General features: G+C 42.9%; 1 protein-coding gene across 1 annotated transcript; it reads left to right on the forward strand.

Annotated features, from left to right (window-relative positions):
• Window positions 1-773: 773 nt before the first annotated feature.
• Window positions 774-19,000, forward strand: LOC310800372 (uncharacterized protein; the record flags this gene model as incomplete). Its single annotated transcript, XM_083662981.1, has 16 exons — window positions 774-1,154; window positions 1,493-1,641; window positions 2,030-2,125; window positions 2,226-2,298; window positions 3,650-3,741; window positions 4,154-4,291; window positions 4,771-4,904; window positions 5,045-5,061; window positions 5,401-5,500; window positions 5,609-5,703; window positions 11,699-11,805; window positions 11,962-12,034; window positions 12,409-12,480; window positions 12,629-15,454; window positions 15,885-16,632; window positions 18,502-19,000. Exons 1-16 carry the CDS (start codon window positions 1,124-1,126, stop codon window positions 18,998-19,000), a joined length of 5,250 nt encoding a protein of 1,749 aa, XP_083519107.1. The 5' UTR covers window positions 774-1,123.
• Between the last annotated feature and the right edge of the window lie 4,101 nt (window positions 19,001-23,101).

Consider the following 23,101-nt stretch of genomic DNA (forward strand, 5'->3'; position numbering starts at 1 on the left):
GTAAAAAAAAACGTCAAATTTTTTCGGCACTGCCTGTCCCTTCCTTACAGCACCCTCTATACTTAAAAGTAGTTCCAGCGCAGCTGGGCGGGTGCGTTGCTGGGAACCTGAAAAGTTGCAGTGGTAAACTTTGTGCAATTCAACCAATAAGATCACAGCCTTCACATAGTCCTATCTCTGTCCGTCCAATCGACTTCTGTATGCCTATGTCTGTCCTTCACCTATCTCGAGAACTGTTTGTCAACTCCACTTCAAACTTGGGGAATGCGCCTAGGGGCGGGGGACCTGTGCGTGGGAGGGGGGGGGGGGGGGGGGGGGGGGGGTCGGAATGTGTTGGGGGGGTCGGAATCTGGCGAACGGGCACTGCATAAAGTGAAATGAAATAATGTTACATCTGAATGACTTTGACTACCCAGTACCACTACCCACCCATGAAGACTACCCAGCAAACAATTTCAGAGCAAATGTAATCATGCCAAATGTGTTATTATTTCAACTCTCTCTTTTACTGTGTAACCATAAACTAACTGATAGAGATCATCACACATGGACAGTAACACACAACACATGGACAGTAACACACATTTGACGATCAGTTTATGCCCGTCCGCACGCACAACTAAAGAGTCATGGGATTAACAAGAAAAAACCACACAGAATTGTCTGAACAGCAGACGCAGGACTTGGCCAAGCGCCAATTGCAAACTGCTTCTCCACCGACCAGACCAGACTCTGGAGCTTTTCAAGATGGATGCGTTCGCTCCGAGAGCTTTCTGTTTCTTTTTCGAAAGCACGTACCCACGCGTTGAGTCTTGACACCTAACGTTATTTAGTTTATCGTGAAGTTATCAGTATCAAACGTTTTAATTACATAGGACGAGAAAAGTGGATTTAACTGGATGTTTTTTGGCTTGCATTCTGAGCTTGTATTCTGTCGGTAATTTGGTAACTTCCTGGTTGTTGCAGTAATATCTAGAAACTGAAGCGAATGGTGGACTGACTTTCAAGAGATGACGACAAGACATCATGGAACTTTACTATTTTGTTGGAATGTTTAAAACCAGCAACAAAAGTTTTCATCGAAAGGCAATGGGAGAGCCACAGATTTCTTAAGTGTTCAGCAATGGCACATACGAATGGTGCCTCGACTAAAGGTGACGATATTTCCTGCTGTTGTGTAACGTTAACTTCGATGCTTTTCAACAATTCTTCCAACTTTTAAACTGTATAATAATTTGTGGATTGGGGGGTTTGATTTGTTGTGGCCACTGATCGGAGACAGAGAGGCTCCGACGCTACATTATTACGATAAAGAGGGCATTTAAATGGGTTGCCTGTAACGTTACAGGAAGCCATATGTGAAACCAAGCGTTTCTAGCCTTGTGAAATAACCAGGAACTCTCTCGGGCAAAAGCGAAAACAGGTTTATCTTTAAATTCGCTAGTGCCACTTATGTTTCATGCTCGTTATATCGGTCTCTGTCCACTTTTAGGTGTTTTGGTGCCTGTGCCAGAAAGTTCAGAGTCATTTCGCAAAAACATTCTGGCTCCACTTCAGAGTGCGTACCTGTATGAGGAGTCAAAGCAGTCTTTCAGATACAAATCAGCCTTCTTGATCATCAATCCCACACTGGAGGAACAGGTATTAAAGTCCTGGATGGCCATTCTGCAATTTGATGTTTGCTGTCTTTATGGTCTTAGATTTGATATATAAGAATCCCCCCCCCTCATGTTGTTTTCATGTGAACCTTGATATTCTGAACTGCAAATAGTCAGTATACCACTTTAAATTAACAGCAACAGCAGCACCATGTGTTGTTATTTGTTATTTCATTTAGCTTTAGCTTATCAAAAGAACCTGGTGAAATAAGAAAAATGATGTTACATAATCACAAATAATAATGATAATAATAATAATAATAATAATAATAGGAACTAACTAACCCTTTAATGCTATGAGTGAAACCTCAATGAAATCCAATGAATGCCTGCAATGAGTTTCAAAGTAATTGTCTTCTTTTTAATATCAGTATAAAACCTTCCAAACAAAGAGGAGAGAGACAGGATACTCATCAGAGGATCTGAAGGAATCCTATGGGTTTTTGCTGCTTGATGAAGCAAACAAGGTACAGAAAAATAACTATGCTGATCATAGAAACATTGTCTCACACAAGAAAGCCCAATCATTTTTGCTTGTATTAAATGTGTGTTTTTCTTTGTTTAAAGGCTAATAAACTTGGAGAAACTGGCGTGCTCACTGGAAACGGCACGTGCACAACTCTCGGAGACCCCTCTAAGGGTAAATAGTGTGTTCACTTTTGTTTCCAAACCGATGACGATTGACATCCCACTTCCACCCCAGTGATTAGATCCAGCGAAGTGTGCGTAGGCCTACCGTAAGCTGTGAAAACAAGGCAGCATGTTACTGTAGACTAGAGAAATTGCCCAATTATTAAGGTATGCAGCATACAATCAGATTTGTACCATGCGGCTTAATAACATTGCTTGCAGTATATTATAGGTTACTTCAATGTGAATGCATGCAAACATTCCTAAGTCAAAAGATCTCGTACAGCAATTATCTTACCAAGCTAAGGATTGGTCCATGATGCTGTGTGTCTGGAGTGCCTCTGCTTGTAAAAGTGAAACTATGACCAACAGTTAAATATCAGTGCATGAAAAAGAAAACTGGACCTGTGATTTTGAAAGTGAAACAAACTATGAAAGTGAAACAAGGCTTAACAGTTATTATCAGTGCATTAAAATGAAACCTGGAAGAGAAACTCTGCTGTGAATTTCACAGTGTGAAACATAAACTACCCCTATAGCAAAGCAGGATATAAAGTTGTGTTGAAGACCAATAGACAAAAGGAAATTAACTAGCCAGTAAAGTTAATAAATTCAGCTTAAGTGTAGCACGCTTTCCTTTTATCACCCCCCCTTTTTGTGTGTGTGTCTGTGTTAACTAGTCAAGGATGGATCAAGCTGGCTTTGCAGGTGGGAGAGGTATAGGAAAAAGATCTCTACAACTGTCCAAGGTTTTATGATATCTGTTATCTGTCTGCCCAGCTTACGCTGTGATAGCTGGCAGTTATCAAGTAAAAACATTGGTCAAAGTCCTTTTGTGTTGAGCTGTTATGTTTCTGAGCTGTAGTATGAAACCATATTGGAGAGCCATATTAAAACAAGAACTCCAGTGTGTCACATGTAATGTTATGTAGCTTGCTTTGGGATACTCCTGTTTTTGTGCACATTGCAATATTCTTTAAAACAAATCGCTTCCTATATTTTCTCATTTAAACACATGGATTCCAATTGTACAATTGGTGACTGTTTAGTGAGTGGGTGGCCTGGTGCCCTGATTCATGAAAATACTTCTGCAAGGTGTGGTGTGTCCTTGGCAGCTATGTCAGATGATCCAGTTTTCAAGGTGCGGCTTTGCTGTTGGAGGTGGAGGAGTGTTGTTTGTTTGGAAGACTGCTCGAGAGTTATGAGTGAAGTATTGTATACCTAAAGTGTATACAAAAGTTGTTTTGTATTAAAAAATGTATCCTCAAATACTGATCAATTGTTCTCCCTATGTTTTCCACATAGGATATGGAAGCACATTTATGAGTGAATGGTTCTTCTTGTGTTTGTTGTTTACTCAGGTGTCTATATATCGACATATTCAGACTGCCTGGACCCCAATCGCTGGTATCATGGTAAATCTGGCTACATTGCCATCATCAGGCTGATAAAGGTATTGCAAAAGAAAATTATGAAATTAGTGGAGAGATAATTGGGTCATTTAACATCACGTGTTGCATAGCTAAGCTTTTATTTTAAATTTTAGTTCCAAGTTTTCTGAAGATGCCATTATGTCATGCTGAATTCCAGGGAAATGTATATAATGATGCACAAGACATCTAGATTGTATTGTTGTTATTATATAGGGGTGCTGCCATAAAATGACCTCTTGGCTTTGAATGTTTCACTCAATATGTTGGAACAAGTGGATACAGAATGTATGTGACATACAAAATGTCTTAACTGTAGCTGCTTAATTAAGGGGATGATTAAGTGGAAAATCAGGGTGCAGGGGGGGTTTAAGCCCCCCCCCACCACCCCCATGAAACACTTTTCAAATCATCTTCCTTCATGGTTTCCAATAGGGTCGAGTTAAAACGGTTTCAGAGAACTACACCCAGAACCTCACTGCACCCTCTGTGGGATTTGACTGCCATGCGTCCAAACAGTTGTCAGCGGTGTCTGCCAACACCAGCTCCTTCCTTGCCTTTGAGAGAACCCAGGTGAGATTCACACTCTCCTCCTCTGACTGGGTACCACAATGTCAGCAGCAGTTTTAATTTGTAGATGCAGTTATTCTTTTGAGCAATTTGCCTTTTAACACTTGTTAAAACTGATTGCTCATTGCTTCGCTACGTATACAATTATAAATGTACATAAAATCAGTGCAAAACAACATGCTACTAAACCAATGACTAACCTCATATCACTAGTGGTGTCAATGCTCAGAGAATTCACATTTCCCTCCACCATAGTACATGGAATGCAGGGCATTATGTTGCATATGTGTCGCGTGTTTGTGCCTGTGTGTAGACCCATTCTTGTCAACACAATAATGTAATAATACATGATAGAAACTTAATATTTCCTTTATAGATGATAATCTGATTTCATTTGAGAGTACGTTGCTGCAGAAATGTGCATATTATGAGAAATTGTGGGATATTGGGCAGCTGAAGTGCCTCTTGCTTTGGTCTTTCAGTATTACATGTATGAGCTGCTACATGATGGAAGTAGCAAAACGGCCCAATCTCCAAGCCATGCCTGTCCAATTGCCATTGTATCATTTTCATACGCTGATAATAAGGCCGCTGCTTTAGACCCACAGGAGCAAAGGTACTGTAACACTACAACAATACTGTATGTACTGTGCCTTCCATGTTTTATACTAAATGTACCACACCAAATACAATTTCATCCATGCAGAGAATCTTTAAACTGTAAAGTTAATTGTGTTTTCCAATTTCTCTTTTCAGTGAGGAGGAAAAAATCGGTAGGTACAATTTAAGTAATAGCAAACCCGGTAGGATTTTCTCCATACTACCGTAATCATTTTCAAAAGCACTGATAATATGAAAATTTAAAATCAATCCTGCTGTTTTTGTTTTGAAACTTGCCAGTCTGCCATAAGGGATTTTTCATGAGTAATTGAATGCAGGAATCTCTGAAATTGTATCCAATAAAAGCACCAAGCTCATTGGGGCCAACGTTTGAACAATGTGTCATCATAACTAATACATAGTAATATATTAATGATAATCTCCTACACTTAGTACCTTCTTGTATATATACATATTGTTTTTGATAGTTGTATGTGGTAATGTGATTCCAGTGTGCCATTATTTACCCTGGAGGGGTCAGCTTCAGATCAGCACCCAGTTCTATGAGGTTGGACTGAAGTCCACAACAGGGGCCTTGATCCCTGTAAAGCTGTAAGTTAAATGTGAACCATGCAAAGTACATTTTCTTAATTGATTCTCTAATATCTCGTATCATATAATTATAATCTGTTGGTTTTATGCTTTGTCTGGCTTTTGAAGGCCGGCTGTGGTGAAAGTTGACCGAGCCATTTCCATGTCGAATCTGAGACGGTTGTTGCCGAAGGCCGTCTTTGAAACCTGCTTCTCTGATGAAGGTACTCAAATTTGAGTGGTTACTAGTGCAGTGCCCATTCGCCCCACTGCTGTACAGAGGGCTGTTCGCTCGTTTAGTCAAATTACACCAAATCCAACACTGCATGTCCTTGGGTCCCCAAGAAAGTTCTTGAGCTATAAGGACACACAGACAGACAGAGATTCCTTGCTTTCTTGTATGATAACATACACCTTGTATGTTGAAGCATATTTCAATAACGTCTGTGTTGTCTGTTTGTGGAACATCCTCCACAGTCTGAGCATAAAAGGTCTTTGTGATCCCTTGTGATACTAGCCAACAGCAGCCTACCCCCAGGCCCAGATTCTAGGCACATGTCTACTTGCAACTAGGGGGCCCAGACACTGGGTGGAGCAAAGCACATGAAAAAAGGAAAAATGAAGAAGAGGAAGAAAGAAAATGACAGAGGTTTTACAGAAGTGTTTCTTGGGCCCTCCACACGCAGGAGCCGAGTATAGTTAAAGACCCCCTAAAGTCTAAAATCTGTTTTTCTTCTTGTTCCTATGGTTGGATGTCTGAGCTTCACTCTGCAGAATAATGTCTGTGTAGAGTTTGACACTAGAAGGCTGTTTCCACAATCATCTGCTGAAAGTGGAAAGTTTCTCAGAGCTCACTGAAAAGGCCGTTTTCAACAAGCAAGATTTGTGACATCACAAATCTTGGAGCCAATCACTGTCCAGTATTCATCAGTTAAAGCTCCAACACATTCTTACTCCCTACTTGTCATATACTGCAGATCGGCCAGGAACCCTCGTCACTTTTTCATGAGTGAGAATGTATTGAAAAGTGTTGTATGCTGTGATTGGCTAGTTATGTTCTAGATAACCCTGATTGGTTGCTTTTGATTTTTAAATGAGGAAGGAGGGAAAGTCATTTGAAGGATTTGAACAAGATAATTTAACCTTTTTTTGGGGGGGGGGGGTCATCAGACACAAATTATTATTCAAAGTAGAGTATTTTATACACATCTTGAAACATGACTTTAGGGGGTCTTTAAGCGTAACTTTTTATGCCTCTGCCCGGCCATAGCTGTGGCCGGAGGCATTATAGTTTCATTTTGTAAATCCGTCCGTCTGATTCTTGTTAACGCGATATCTCAGGAACACCTTGATGGAATTGTTTCAAATTTGGCTCAAATGTCCACTTGGACTCAAGAATGAACTGATTAGATTTTGGTGGTCAAGGGTCAAAGTTCATGGTCACTTTGACCTCACAAACACCATTTTCATGCTCATTAACTCGATAGCTCAGGAACACTGATGGAATTCCTTCAAATTTGGCTCAAACGTTCACTTGGACTCAAGGATGAACTGATTAGATTTTGTTGGTCAAAGGTTAAAGTTCAAGGTCACTGACCTCACAACCGCCAATTTCATGCTCGTTAACTCATTGAGTGCCAGCCACTTTTGGAGAACGGACGCTCCCAGTGCCAGAGTTTCAGAGCGTTTTCCGTGATTTCTCGAGGCGCACAGAATATTGTGTGATATTACTATGTAAACACCGAACACGCACAAAGAACGAGCTGACTCTATTGTATCATCAGCAAAAAAAAGTTTATTGATACCATTTTCCGTTCTTTAGTTATAAGCCAGAGAAGATAGGTCGTTTTGAGCAAATACAGGCGTTTCAAATTAGAAGCTGAGTTATTCCGCCTTTTGTGAAATTAAGCATTTCAAGCACATTCACTGACTCTGAAGATAATATTTTCTGATGTAGTGACGTGGTGTAGTTGTGTGGTGCCTGCGTGCCTCACCCCCCTCCCCCCCCCCCTCAGCTGCAAACTCCTCCCCACACTAACACACAGCCTAACACGCACCCAGTCTATTTTCGGAGCCTCCGTTTTTGTGCGCCGGCTCCCAGCGCGACACGGAAGAGCCAAACCGGACTGCTGAGAATGCTTTGGCCCTTCGGTGTCGGGTGCTGCTTTTCTGGCGGCTAATCGTGTGGAGAAACTATACAGCAGAGACAGAGGGGCTGAGTTGTGGGCGCGGATTGACTGCTGTTCGCAGCCAACGTCAGCTCCAGACAGAGCAATCTATATGGCTCTGGCTGCAGCATGAGCGGTTTCTTTTTCATCACGGGGCTTTTTCCTGCTGTTTTCCGGACCTTTCTCTAATCTGGAGAGCACTGTCGCCACCTAATGAGTCCGTAAAATAGGTTATACACCTTCAATAGCTACAATATTTGTACAGGAGATGCCTGAGGCTTTGATCCACGTCCCACCGTCAAAAAACGCATTTGACGTCGATCGACGTCCTTGGCACTCTACGTCACTATTTACTTTTACGTCGATCGACGTCCTTGGCACTCAATGAGTTAACGTGATCTCTGAGGGAATTCCTTAAAATTTGGCTCAAACATCCACTTGGACTCAAGGATGAACTGGTTAGATTTTGGTGGACAAAGGTCAAAGTTCAAGGTTACTGTGGCTGCATGTTCCATCAAGGAAGGGGGGCGGGGCTAGGTAAACAGGGCCATAGCTAGGGATAGGAAGGTCATGGAGAGTTGGGATTCAAGGGGTGGGTGGGGAGAGGGTGGTGGGAGGGAAAGGGGCAGAGCTAGAGAAAATGGGCCGCAGCTAGGGATAGGAAGATTGTAAAGAATCGGGATTCGAGGGGTGTAGGGCGAGTGGCTAGGGGGTCTGGGTGGTGCGAAGGGGGGAGTAGTGAGGGAAAGGGGCAGGGCTACAGAAAACGGGGCATACCTAGGATAGGAAGGTCGTAGAGAGAGCTAGATTTTTTTTTATTTTTTTTATTTAACCTTTATTTAACCAGATAAGACATTTGAGATACAAGATCTCTTTTGCGAATGTGATCTGGCCAAGAAGGCAGCAATTACAAGCCAGGTTACAATCAACATAAATTACAGTACATATAAAGGAAACATAAAAACAGGGCTATAGAGCTGAAACATTTAAAAAAAGCAAGGACAACCAAATACATAATAAAATACCACATCCAAGGGTAATAAATAACACAGGATCAAGAACGTAAAAACATATGGCCTAAAAACAAAATTAACAGGTCAAAAAGGGCAACGTAAAACTAGACATTACTGCAGGAGCAGCTTGCAGTAAGAACTTCAGATAGAGCATGTTTAAAACTGGACAGAGGAATGGAAGAGACCAGTTTTAAACGTGACTGCAGGTCGTTCCACGACCAGGGACCAAAGTAGGAGAGACTCTTTTTTCCAGATTCTGTTTGCATAGTTGGCACTTTGAATTTCAACCAGCTATTTAATCTTAAGTTATGGGAGTTGTTGTATGAGGGTAGTCTGCCCAGGATGGCCTTGTATATGAACATGTACCAAAGTCGCATTCTGCGCAGGGCAAGGGAGGACCATCCAACCAGGTCGTACAAGGTGCAATGATGAGTCCTGTAACCTGAGTCTGTGATATATCTCAGAGCGGCATGGTAGAGGGGGTCCAGTTTAGACAAGGAAGTAGGGCTAGAAAGACTGTAAACAACATCACCATAGTCTAGTTGAGACATAAAAAGGCTTTCCACCAGGCGTTTACGGGCAGACAAGGAGAAACAGGCTTTAAGCCTATACAAGAAACTGAGAGTAAATTTAAGCTTCTTAGACAAAATGGAAATATGCAATTTAAAGTTAAGGTGATTATCAAACCAGAAGCCTAAGTATGTATAGGACTCAATGAACTCAATGGGTGCACCATCAAGTGTACATAGAGGAGGCGAGGAGGGCACAGTGTTACCATGTGCGAACAGCATGGCTTTGGTTTTGCTCGCATTTAGAAGAAGTTTAGAGTCAATTAAGGCATGCTGGAGGATGGAGAAATCGGCTTGGAGGTAATTTACTGCAGTCTCGAGAGAAGGAGCGGAGGCATATAAAACCGTATCGTCAGCATACATGATATTTAGAATGCTTTAGGCCGTCACAGATTCCATTTGCATAAATTAAAAAGAGGAGGGGCCCCAGGACCGAGCCTTGTGGGACCCCTTTATCCAAGACTACGGAGTCGGAGATGACAGAGCTGAGTCTCACACACTGAGTGCGATCTGAAAGATAATCTAAAAACCAATCGGCTACCTTTTGACCAACACCGATTTTTAATAAGATGTTAATTAAAATCTGATGGTCTGATGGATAGAGTTGCTAGGGGGATGTGAGTGGTGGGTGGGTGGGGGGGGGTGTGAGGTTTAAAGTCGAGCTGAACCCAAAAATGAATTTTCTTTTCTTTTAGTTCAAATACCTGGTATGCAGTGCATCTATTTTATAATGTATGCCAAAAAAATCACAAAAATCAAAAACAAATGTCTACCCCATTTCAACCAATCATATCACGACATGGCAGCTGTCAATCAAATCTTCAAATTTTCAGGATAATTTTCTCTTCCAAAAGAAAGAGAAAATGGCCCCTATTGCCTGTCATTTAGCAGAATTCCTATCCCATAAACTACCTACTAACTTGGCCAATTGTATGAAACATGAACAAAAAACAAAAACGGTAATGTCTAAGTATGCAAAGAAATGTAACTGGCTCGTTAAAACGCGCATTCCAGGAGAGCCTGGTCGTCAGGGGTCGCCCCTCGGAGATTCCAGGCCGACGTGCTGCACTCTCCGCCCGGCAACACGAAGGCAGCTGGCTGCCTGTGGCTCGCTGAGCTCCACTCAGCCACTAACCTCGCGTCAGCAGGCTCTTCCTGAGGGGAGTGCCACAACATGCTGAATCCCACTCGATTTGGAGGCGGAACACGCCAGGATTGGCCAAAGCCCAATCCAGTCTCCAGAATTGTCAAATAAAATCATCGACATGATAGTATGACCCGCCTCTCAACTTGTCATCTCAGACAAATTATGTTTTCAGTCTGAAACGGGCTCGGTGACGGACGGGTTCAGTTTGACTTTAAGGAAGGGGGTGGGGCTGGGGAAATGGGGCTGTAGCTAGGGATACAAAGGTCATAGAGCAGTGATACTCAACCCGAGGCTATAGAGCCACATGCGGCTCCTTTATGGGTGGTTGTGGCTCTTTTAAGTCTGACTTAAAATAACTACCGTAAATAAATAAAAATCTAAGAATAAATAATGGGAGTCAAGGGACTTTTTGGGATTGTGGCTCTTTCAAAGATTTTTTTTGGTAAATGTGGCTCTTGAGTAGTGTTAAGTATTGACATAGTCCGATCTGCTTATTGCTTACATTTAACGTTTGTCTAGGGGAGGACTGGTATGAACAACACAACATGGTGAAATATGGAACATTACACGGGCTGGTTTTATCAATGAAAGAGAGGGTAGTTACTCACCCAGGTAGCTGGCTGCTCCTGGCCTTGGGCCAGCTCTGCTCGGCTGTTTGCAGGAGGCCTCCACGGTTGCCTCTTGCGGTCACATAGTCCCAAAAGTAGGACAAACAATAATCTTCTAAAATATTGCTCCAATACTAAACCCTAACCTTGGTTGGTAACAAGCGGTCTTGTCCGCTAAGATCTTCTGTGTGAAACAACTGAGCCCTCATCTGGCGTGAGGCGTTTGAATGGGCTTCCTGAGCTCGTCGGCCATTTTATAACCTCTATGGCAGCCCCAAAATAGACACAAGGGTGCCATCCGCCATACACCACCCCTCATCACAGATTAAACCAGCCATTATCAATAAGAATTAATATTATGATATCTACACGTGAAAGGCGTCTGGGAGAAAACCTAAGAACATGTAACAGTAGGAAAAAGGTTGAGTACCACTGTCATAGAGAGTCGGGATTCGAGGGGTGGGTTGGGGGAATGTATGGGGGATGTGGGTGGTGAGAGGAGGCGTGATCAGTGAGGGTGCGAGGGGTCAGGGTTTGAGGGGTGGGTAGAGGGAGTGAATAGGGGGCTCTGGGTGGTGGGAAGGACCATGGTGAGGGGTGGGGCTAAGGGAAAGGGGCCATAGCTAGTGATAGGAAGGTCATAGAGAGTTGGGGTCCGAGGGCTATTAACAAAGAAGTCTTTCTGAGTTTGGTATAATTTTTGCTGTCTTTCAGTCTCTCTGGATGGCATATGCTGCTGCAGTCTGTGTGAGTTGGTTTCTTCTGAGGTAGAAGACTCCTCGCTCTCTGTGCTTATCCAGCAGCTCAAGGAGAAAGACCTAGTGAGTTTTTGTCACCAGTCAATTGATCAATATGTCCTTGTTATTTTCATGTCAATTTGCACTGCTTAATAGAATAATGTTGAATTTTGCTTGTTACATTTTTATATCTGAAAACCTTATCTGATTTACATACTGAACATACATATTTTTGTACAGGCTCTCACTATTCAACTGAATGATGGTGGCTTTCTTATACTGTTACATTCGTCCCACTTCCTTACATATGATGGTAAGTTTTTACAGTGTTTTTTTTACTCCTGACATACTGTTTATATTCTTGTCATTCAGTTGATAAAATTAGAGAGAATTCTACCTTTATGACTCGTCAATTCTATTGTCCCACATGGGCGATTTGTGCTGCAGCAAGTCAAATGCATATAAATCCTATAGTATCACACAGTAAGTTGTTAAAATAATGTCACACAGGTGACTCACCACTGCACCAAAGTTCATTCCATATCCATGAAAATAGGCGCAAGTGTGATCGTTCCAGCCCATAATAGACTACTACATAGACTACTATGTTTTTCAACACCGTAATTCAACTTCATACAGCCGCATAATTTCTTAATTTAAAATTCACTTCAAATTAAAATTTTCCAGATGCTGGGTCCAGTGCAACTGAGGCACTACAAGGCATGTTTGTGTTTCCAGAGTCACGAGCAATACAGAGAGGTGATGACCACTGATATTTATTTCTCATATATAAATGGATTTACATTTTCCCTCTTTAGCTGCACCTTAAAGTCTGTTCATATTTATCAGTAGTGGCATTCATCAATGCAAAAGTAAATTAAACAAGCGGTTTCTTGTTTCATCACAGACACAAAATGTGGACAGAAAAAGCCTGCCATTTCAAAAAAGAAGAAAGAAACAGTTCTTCACGTTCTGCCAGCGTTAATTTATGCAGAAAATGAAATGGAGAAAAAATCCACCCCAAGTGAGGAACTGTGCGGACTACTGGCACAGCATATGCAGAGGTACGCAACGCTGATAAATCCTGGGATGGCAGCAAGTCCCTCTCGGGAGGTCAGCATCATTCCAGATCAGTATGATGTGCCTGATGCTCTGAAACAACTCTACTCAGCCCCAATGTGGACTAACAGGGCATGGCAGAACATCCGGTCATACCTAAGCCAGCCGGTCTCCTTTCAATTGCCAGTGTCCAGGGCCTCGGAGCTCTTGGCAGCTGGACAAGAGGAGCGAAGAGAAGATCTTGATGATGAGGTCTACATCTGTCTGTCATCTCCCGAGGCACCAGCCTCTCCTGCTAGCGCACCAGCCTCTCCTGCTAGCATGGGGTCTCCTGCAGATGTTGACACATTTGTGGACAGTCATATAGCAAATGCTGAAGAAAAGAATGACTCAACCATTATACCTCCAAATGAGGTGCCAGATGATTTGCCAGCTGGAGATGCTACAAAAGACATTGGGAAACCTGGCCTAGCAGTGCTAACACAGACTGATAGTCATACAGAGGCAAGACCAAATGAGGTCCCAGATGTTTTGCAAGCTGAAGATGCTACAAAAGACACTGAGAAACCTGGCCTAGCAGTGCTGACCAAAACTGATAGTCATACAGAGGCAAGACCAAATGAGGTCCCAGATGTTTTGCAAGCTGAAGATGCTACAAAAGACATTGAGAAACTTGGCCTCGCACTGCTGACCAAAACTGATATTCATACAGAGGCAAGACCAAATGAGGTAGAGGTACCAGATGTTTTGCAAGCTGAAGATGCTACAAAAGACATTGAGAAACCTGGCCTAGCAGTGCTGACCAAAACTGATATTCTTACAGAGGCAAGACCAAATGAGGTCCCAGATGTTTTGCAAGCTGAAGATGCTACAAAAGACATTGAGAAACCTGGCCTAGCAGTGCTGACCAAAACTGATAGTCATACAGAGGCAAGACCAAATGAGGTCCCAGATGTTTTGCAAGCTGAAGATGCTACAAAAGACATTGAGAAACCTGGCCTAGCAGTGCTGACCAAAACTGATAGTCATACAGAGGCAAGACCAAATGAGGTCCCAGATGTTTTGCAAGCTGAAGATGCTCCAAAAGACATTGAGAAACCTGGTCCCGCACTGCTGACCAAAACTGCTATTCATACAGAGGCAGAAAATCTCTTCATTTCTCCCACATCAAGTGATCTCCCAACAGAGCTGATTGTCAGTATTACCTCTGCAGAGGGAACTACAGGAGTCATTGATGAGGGTCTGAGTATGATCAGTGCTGTGTCAGCAACAAAGCATCATGACCTTGAACTTTCCAATTTATCAGCAGCCAAATTACAAATGACAGGTGACATTTCTCTGAATGATAAGACGGATGAAGCTCAAAATGCTTTAAATATGCCTGAGGTCAGTAACAAACCGACCAGAAAAACCCATTGGAAGAAACGACGCAAGGCTCCCGGCAAAGCAAGTAAAAGGTCAACTAGATCTTGTGTTAAGACTGTCACTGTGGAAGCAGTCAAATTACCAGTGGAGGCTGACAACTCTATGAGTGACCATGATCATGACGAGACCTGGCACCCATCTGCGATGAATAAACCCTTAAAAATTGATTGGAGGAAATTAAAAAGGCGTCGCCGTAAAGGTGGAAAACTGTCAAAAGCCAGAAAAGTGAGATCTGCTGCAGTTAAACTCATGGAAAAAGACCCAGAGACGGAAAGCACAATTATAACAGAACATGATGCTTATCCTCTGAGAAAGAAAATGGAACGATGGAAATTGAAGCCAATCATCACCAAATGTGGAAGAGTCTTGGTTCCACATGGTGCTGTAGATTATTTTGCTGATCAGATAAGGTCTTTAAAAGAGACGCACAAATGTTCAAAAGATGAACCGTGCCCTGACAAAATAAAGGTTGAAGACCCTGTGGAAGCTCTTGAAACAACTGGAATAGAGCAGGAGCCTAGCCCTGCTTCAAGTACAACACAGGAGAAGATGGAGACCACAGCAGCTATGGATGGAGGCAACCATCTTCAAAACATTGTCAGTCCTATTAAGTTGAGACAGTCAGATGACAATGGTTTACTCACTTGGAAGCTGGACATTACGGACAATTCTTCAGAGAATGTAGCAAAGGCCGTTGACGCACACACTCTTCCCTCAGAAGCTGTTCAAGAAAAGCACACCAGTACTTCCCCAGTAATGAGTGCATCGCTTCTTAGTAAACTAAAAACAATTATAGCGGGAAAGAGGAAAACCCCTCACCTCATGTCAGAAGCACCTGACCTCATGTCAGAAGCACCTCACCTCATGTCAGAAGCAGTGTCCCCAGGAAGTGCACAGGGTACTGAGCCTTGTCTCAAGAAGAGCAAGGGTGACTCAGACATGGAGATTTTGAAGGCTAATGATACAATTGGATGTGTCCTGGACACAAGCACGAGTGCTGAGGAAGTTTCACAGACGCTGTCGATAGACCCAACGTTTGCACAGGCCCTAGGCTTGACCCCTAAAGCCATGCCAGATATGGCACAGAAAACTCAGTGTCAGGATATTCAATTGAGAAGAGACCCCTCAAGCATACAGGAACAAACCATTTCAGACAAACCATACCAGACCATAGAAAGGCCGCCTTGGGTTCGGATGAAACCACTGAAAAAGCAGCAAGATGTATCCCCAGAATACATAAAAAAGAAATGTAAGTTGTATCTTAAAATTCTGATATTTAGAATGCTTATTCTATTCATACCACGGTTGTGTAAAATGCCCTTGGGTTTGTAAATAATGTTTGACATTGCTAACTGACTGAACCCTTTCTTGTCTCTTTCACTTTCGCAACTGCATGGTCTGCTATAGCTGCTATTTATTGCTTTTGCTTTTCTCTTGCTTTGTGTTAGCATTTTGCCAATCTCAAGCATCTACACGCAAAAGTAGCATGATTGTCTCAATAAAACAATCCGTTTATGTGAGGAAAAAATTTAAGTTGATAAAATGGCATAGCTTGCATGTTGGTGACTAGTTCATAATTGTAATATATTGCTATAAATGTATAGTATTAATTGCTTTCAATATGCTACTTTTTATCTTCACGCAGTTTCTCTTTTTTCTCCTCTGTTTTGTCTTCACAGGGTGGTTGCATTTTCAAACAGCACCTTCTTTTGCAAGTGAAAAGCTCAAATACAAAGATTGTACTAGGAACTATTCAGTCAGGATGAATCTGAAGGAAAAAATGTACAGTGCTTGCTCATCTACAGATGCTTTGTCCTTACTTGCCGACTTGGCACTCAGTGCCAGTAGTAACCAGGCTCCACAACAGCCAGACCCGGCACTTGAGAGAGAACTTGACTCAAGTTTGGATATGTGTGACCTTACAAAAGATGTTACCAGTGCCGAACAAGAGTCAGTTCTTCATGCTCTGCTGAAGCAGCCTGCTGCTAGTCCCAGCCTTAAATCCCCTTCACCTAAAGGTCTTATGGGAAGCGATGATGTGGTTGTTTTGATATCGCACGAGCATGATTACTCACTGCCCCCATCTTCCTTTCTACTGTCGGGTTCGCCAGGCACTTCCTTCCAGGTACCCCCTTTAAGTGGCTCTGCAGGACTGCAGCAGCATCACCAGAATATTTATGGTGATGAAATTCAAGTACTACATGGCGTTGTCTGTCAGGAAGACAACAGTGAAGACCCACATGGGGCATCGGCATACCTAACAAAAGACATGGTCCGCAGGAGGAAGTTCAGACACTCCCGCACCTTTGTTGACAAGGATGGGTCTATCCAAGTTACAAGGCAATGGAAAGGAAACTATGATTTTCATTTAGACAGCAAGTTTACGAATGAGCCCAAGGACAAAACTGTTGTCAGAGCCTTGCATGGGTATGTACCTCATGTTACTCATTTATAGTATGCATTTCAACACTGTCCAAAAAAAAGTACAGTATGTACCTCGGTTTCCATTTTCTTGTCCTGACAACATTCATATTTGGCACGGGTACCGGCAGGGGTCCTGAACAGACGTGACGGGCCCAGGTATTTTAATTAGGTCATTATGGCCGATTAGAACACGGCTCTCTTGAATACTCGATTCTGATTGGTCAATCAACAAGATTCACCGGTCATTATTTCTCGACAACCGACCGCTGCTCTGCCACACCTGGATTAATCAGTTGATAAGAGCATTTTGGCAGCAGACACTACTAATTAGGCCAACCAGTTGCAGCTGTGGTGTCTTGTGTGCCAATTACGAATGAAACCGCTTTGTCGTTGAAAACGCTATTAACTCATTGAGTGCCAGCCACTTTTGGAGAACGGACGCTCCCAGTGCCAGAGTTTCAGAGCGTTTTCAGTGATTTCTCGAGGCCCACAGAATATTGTGTGATATTACTATGTAAACACCGAACACGCACAAAGAACGATGAGACTCTCTTCTATCATCTGCAAAAAAAAGTTTATTGATACCATTTTCCCTTCTTTAGTTATGAGCCGGAGAAGATAGGCTGTTTTGAGCAAAAAGACAGGTTTCAAATTATAAGCTGAGATATTCAGCCTTTTGTGAAATGAAGCATTTCAAGCACATTCACTGACTCTAGCTAATATTTTCTGATGTAGTGACGTGGTGTAGTTGTGTGGTGCCTGCGTGCCCCACCCCCCTCTCCCCCCCTCAGCTGCAAACTCCTCCCCACACTAACACACAGCCTACACGCACCCATTCTGTTTTTGGAGCGCTTCGTTTTTGTGCGCCGGGCGGCTCCCAGCGCGACACGGAAATGCCAAACCGGACTGCAGGGAAAGGTTTGGCCCTTCGGCGTCGGGTGCTGCCTTTCTGGCGGGTAATCGTGTGGAGAAACGATATGCAGACAGACAGACAGAGGCAGAGGAGCTCAGTTGTGGGCGCGGATTGACTGCGGTTCGCAGACAACGTCAGCTGCAGACAGAGCAATCTATATGGCTCTGGCTGCAGCATGCATCGGTTTCTCTTTGATCACGGCTTTTTCCTCCTGTTTTCCGGACCTTTCTGTAATCTGGAGAGCACTGTCGCCACCTAATGAGTCCGTAAAATAGGTTATACACCTTCAATAGCTCCCATATTTGTACAGGAGATGCCCGAGGCTTTGATCCACGTCCCACCGTCAAAAAACGCAATTGACGAACATACTCGTCCTTGGCACTCTACGTTACTAAACGAAACGACGAACATACTCGTCCATGGCACTCAATGAGTTAAAAAATCTATTTGAATAATTATTTTTGTCAGATTATTGAATGATTTAGTTGTAGGCCGTGTTCTAAGCGGGATAATGTATAGTGAGCCGGTGATTACTGGAAATAATGACCTTCAGGTGAATGATTAAGCCCTCCGCTGCGCGTCGGGCTCAATCATTCACCTGTCGGTCATTATTTCGCCAGTAATCACCGGCTCACAATACATTATCCCTTACTTAAATTACCAAAAATTACCAATTAGTGATAGCACTACCAACAGCAGCCAGCAGGTGGCACACACACAAGCAGGTGGCACACAGAAACAGACAGTGATTGCATGCTCCAACGGGTAACGGCACTGTGTGTGTGTGTGCATTCAAATGCGTTCAAGGCTACACTGGTGTATATTCAAATGCATTCAAGGCTAAACTGGTATGTAGTTGACAAATGTGTGATCTATCTAGTTAGTAGAAGTAATCAAGATGACATGTTGAATCAGTTATTCAAGAGTAAGAGCTTATTTTTTTTACCTTTCTTCAACAGCCCATGGGATATCAGGATTCATGACACCACTGAAGAAGTGCGACTCATCGTCCACATGTGGATAGGTCTGTTTTATAGCCGGTCAACTGCCAGGTTCTTTCATATTGACACAAACTTTACATGCCCATATTCAGAAGAGGGCGATTGTTTGGAAATGTCCAGTGGAATCATACCAGCTACAACCCAGTCTGTCAAGGCCAATTCACCTGCTCCTTTACCTATAACTTCAGATACTTCCATTTCTAAAGTTTTGGACCTCAGCAGAAAAGATACAACTGTGGTTAACCAGGGATCTGTGATTTTGGACCTTTCACTGAGAAACCCCCGTGAAGAGATTGCCACTTCTGATCCACAAGTCAACAGAAAAGAGATTTCTCTGTCTCGTGAACAGACAGAAGGTATTGAAACCTTGGAAGAGACCAAGCTGTTAATGGGACTACAAGCAAGTACATCATGTCTACATCAAGCTGAAAATCAGGCATGTCAGGTTTGGTTTTAATGTTACTTAAAGTTCATTTTAAGATGGTCTTTTGCTCATAGAGCAATCTAAGGACCAGGTGAAACTGGAATGCATGCTTTGTTTATATGGTAATAGGCTTAAAAATGTCAGCAAAATTAATGCTAAATGAATGGAAGTCATATGGGCAATCATGACCTGGTTAGAATATTGCACAGAAAATACCCTCTTGTAGCATAAGATTCATTACAATTTATAATCAGTGATGGGAAATTCACAGGCCATAAGCCACATAGGCCTAGCCCCCACATCTGTTTCTCATCTAGCCATGCAGTAGAAGGCACCAATGACAAAACTTAAGGTTATGAATATAACCCCGGTTCAATGAGTAATATGGGCCACCAAATTAGGAAGTTGTAGAGCAAGTTCAGCTGAACATGTGAAAAAATGCTTTTGCTTGAATTGGACAAACGCTGTGGAAGTTATGGCCTTTAACTCATTGAGTGCCAGCCACTTTTGGAGAACGGACGCTCCCAGTGCCAGAGTTTCAGAGCGTTTTCAGTGATTTCTCGAGGCCCACAGAATATTGTGTGATATTACTATGTAAACACCGAACACGCACAAAGAACGATGAGACTCTCTTCTATCATCTGCAAAAAAAGGTTTATTGATACCATTTTCCGTTCTTTAGTTATGAGCCGGAGAAGATAGGTTGTTTTGAGCAAAAAGACACGTTTCAAATTAGAAGCTGAGATATTCCGCCTTTTGTGAAATGAAGCATTTCAAGCACATTCACTGAGTCTGAAGCTAATATTTTCTGATGTAGTGATGTGGTGTAGTTTTGTGGTGCCCTGCGTGCTCCACCCCCCTCTCCCCCCCTCAGCTGCAAACTCCTCCCCACACTAACACACAGCCTAACACGCACCCAGTCTATTTTCGGAGCGCTCCGTTTTTGTGCGCCGGCTCCCAGCGCGACACGGAAATGACAAACCGGACTGCAGGGAAAGGTTTGGCCCTTCGGCGTCGGGTGCTGCCTTTCTGGCGGCTAATCGTGTGGAGAAACTATGCAGACAGACAGACAGAGGCAGAGGGGCTCAGTTGTGGGCGCGGATTGACTGCTGTTTGCAGCCAACGTCAGCTGCAGCCAGAGCCATCTATATGGCTCTGGCTGCAGGATGAGCGGTTTCTCTTTCATCACGGGGCTTTTTCCTGCTGTTTTTCTCTAATCTGGAGAGCACTGTCGCCACCTAATGGGTCTGTAAAATAGGTTATACACCTTCAATAGCTCCCATATTTTTATAGGAGATGTAATAGGCTTTGATCCACGTCCCACCGTCAAAAAACGCAATTGACGACAATCGTCGTCATTGGCACTCTACGTCACTAATCGAATTGACGACGATTGTCGTCATTGGCACTCAATGAGTTAACATAAAACCTTTAATTATAGCGCCACCTTCAGGCCGATTTGAAAAAATATTTCTGGAGCACATAGCCACCAATATCTGTAATTGGGCCAAATTTCATGTTTCTGTGATGTACCATCTCACGGAAATTTGTCGCAGCAGAAAAATAACGATGCTAATCCTATTATAGAAGGGAGCAAGTGGGCAATGTCTGTCTGTTTAAAAATTTTGTGCCGGCCACAGCTATGCCGTTTTACCTTCGATCGGGCTGAAACTTTCAAGGGGTGTAAAGAGCACCCATGCGGGTGACCTGATGGAGCCGGATTTTTTACTTAGGTGATTGCCCTAATTACCTAATGATTTGATGTCATCAGTGATGATGTCATCCGTGATGTCATAGAGCAGGCGAGGCCGTGTAGCGGCCCAGGTGTGTATGCGATGCACAGTGGGTGAGCTGCAGGGCGGGCGAGGCTGCGAGTATGCCGTTTTACGTGCGATCGGGCTGAAACTTTCAGGGGGTGTAAAGAGCACCCGTGCGGCCAGTGTTGGGGGTAACTCATTACAAAAGTAACATATTACATGTAATATATTTTAGCAGTAACTCAGTAATATAACTTATTACTTGTAGGATTTCAGTAATATTATACCAGTTATCAAGTTACAAATTGAGTTACATTTTTTTAAATCAAAGCACAAATAAAGATACAATAATTTCCTAATCAAACTTTCTGTTTTTATGCAAATAACTAGGGATGTTCGATATTGGCTTTTTTACCGATATCCGATAATGTCCAACTCTTAATTTCCGATATCGATATCAACCGATACCGATATAAGCAGGCTTTTTTTTCACCAAAATTTCAGGTAACAAGTTACATAATGTAGCTTAATGTAGCTGAAGAGTTTAATATATAATATGCATGTTGTGTTAAAGTTGTAAGTGTTATTGGGGCAGTGGTGGCCCAATGGTTAGAGAAGCGAGCTTGTGACCAGAAGGTCGTCAGTTCAATCCCCAGGACCGGAGGATAAATCTGGGTGGGGAAAGTGAAAAGGCAGCGCTTGCCCCTCCCTCATTACCACCACCGAGGTGCCCTTGAGCAAGGCCCTCAACCCCAACCGCTCCAGTGGAGCTGCTCAGTGGCCAACAGATCAGACTGTGGTTGTACTGGTCAGCTTCCAGGTATGAATGTGTGCGTGAATGTGAACAGGGCACTCCTGAAAAAGAGAGCATTGCTCTCAGTGAGACTCCCCCTGTATAATAAAAAATATATATATATATCGGCATGAAAACCGATACCGATATTTTCCGATATGAATTTTTTATGCTAATAACTATGGAATTATTTACCTATCTAAATGCAAGAGGTCGTTCAAGCAATTTGAGAGCATGATTTATCAATTTAATGTTCAGATTTTAGACCCTTGGACACAAAAAGCCCCCGCGTGTGCTTAAATTTGCTCTGCTTGTCCTCAAACTGTACGCTCAGACTCAAAAGATTTCCTGCACTCGCACTCAGAAATCCCCTGCTCACACTTACATTTACTCTGTTCGCGCTCAAACTTGGTGCCTGCATGCAAATGGCCTCCCCTCTCCCTTAAAACTGCTTCTGTGTTCTCTTGAAACTTCTGTGCTTGGATCTCTTCTCTTTTCTCACATTTGTTGTGCAACAATCCTGTCAGTAATCCACAGCCAATAGAATGCCAGGATAGTGTCACATGATTGCTGGGTCAGGGATCATGTGACACTATTCTGGCATTCTATTGGTTGTGGGTTTCTGATAGGGTTGTGTCACAGAAAATCCGAGCGCAGACAAAAGATCCAAGAGGAGAAATTCCAAGAGAGAGCACACTCAGTTTGAAAGGAGAGGAGAGACATTTTAATGGAAGCACAGAGTTTGAGCACAAGCAGAGAAAATCTAAGCGTGAGCAGGGGATATTTGAGTGTGAGTGCATGAAATCTGTCCATGAAGAAAAGTTTTGAGCGTGAGCGTAAAGTTTTGAGCGCGAGCGTATAGTTTGAGGACAAGCAGAGTAAATCTGAGCACACGCGGGGACTTTTTGAGTCCAAGGGTCCAAAATCTGAAAGTGAAATTGATAAATCATGCTCTCAAATTTCTTGAACAACCTCTTGCATTATGATAGGTAAAGAATTCCATAAATATCGGCCGATAATATCGGTAGGCCGATAATATCGGACATCCCTACAAATAACCACTACAGATGACAATAACAAAGGAAAAGAATAACATTTAGAATTTTGGGTTGTTTACACATGACTTCAATGTGGTTGACATTCTTTTTCGGGATGGTTCCGGGGCAGCGATGTCATTCTGCTGCTGCTGTTGTTTTGGTGAAAGTAATGCAAACGTAGTGTAATAGTAAGTAACGAGTTACTCTACACAGACAGTAATATTGTAAAGTAACTTATTACTTTCAAATGAAGGTAACTAGTAATATGTAGTATATTACATTTTGAAAGTAACTTGCCCAACACTGCGTGCGGGTGACCTGACGGAGCTGGATTTTTTAATTAGGTGATTGCCCTAATTACCTAATGATTTGATGTCAACAGTGATGTCATCCTTCCTGGCTGAGGCATAAGTTCAGTCATTATGTCATCAGTGATGTCGTAGAGCAGTATGCGACGCGCAGTGGGTGAGCTGCAGGGCGGGCGAGGCCGTGAGCCCGCGCAGCGGGCGAGCCTAGCAATCGAGCACACGAGATTCCTAGTAAATGA

Source organism: Poromitra crassiceps, assembly GCF_964638095.1.
Source record: "Poromitra crassiceps genome assembly, chromosome: 30".
NCBI classification, from domain to species: domain Eukaryota; kingdom Metazoa; phylum Chordata; class Actinopteri; order Beryciformes; family Melamphaidae; genus Poromitra; species Poromitra crassiceps.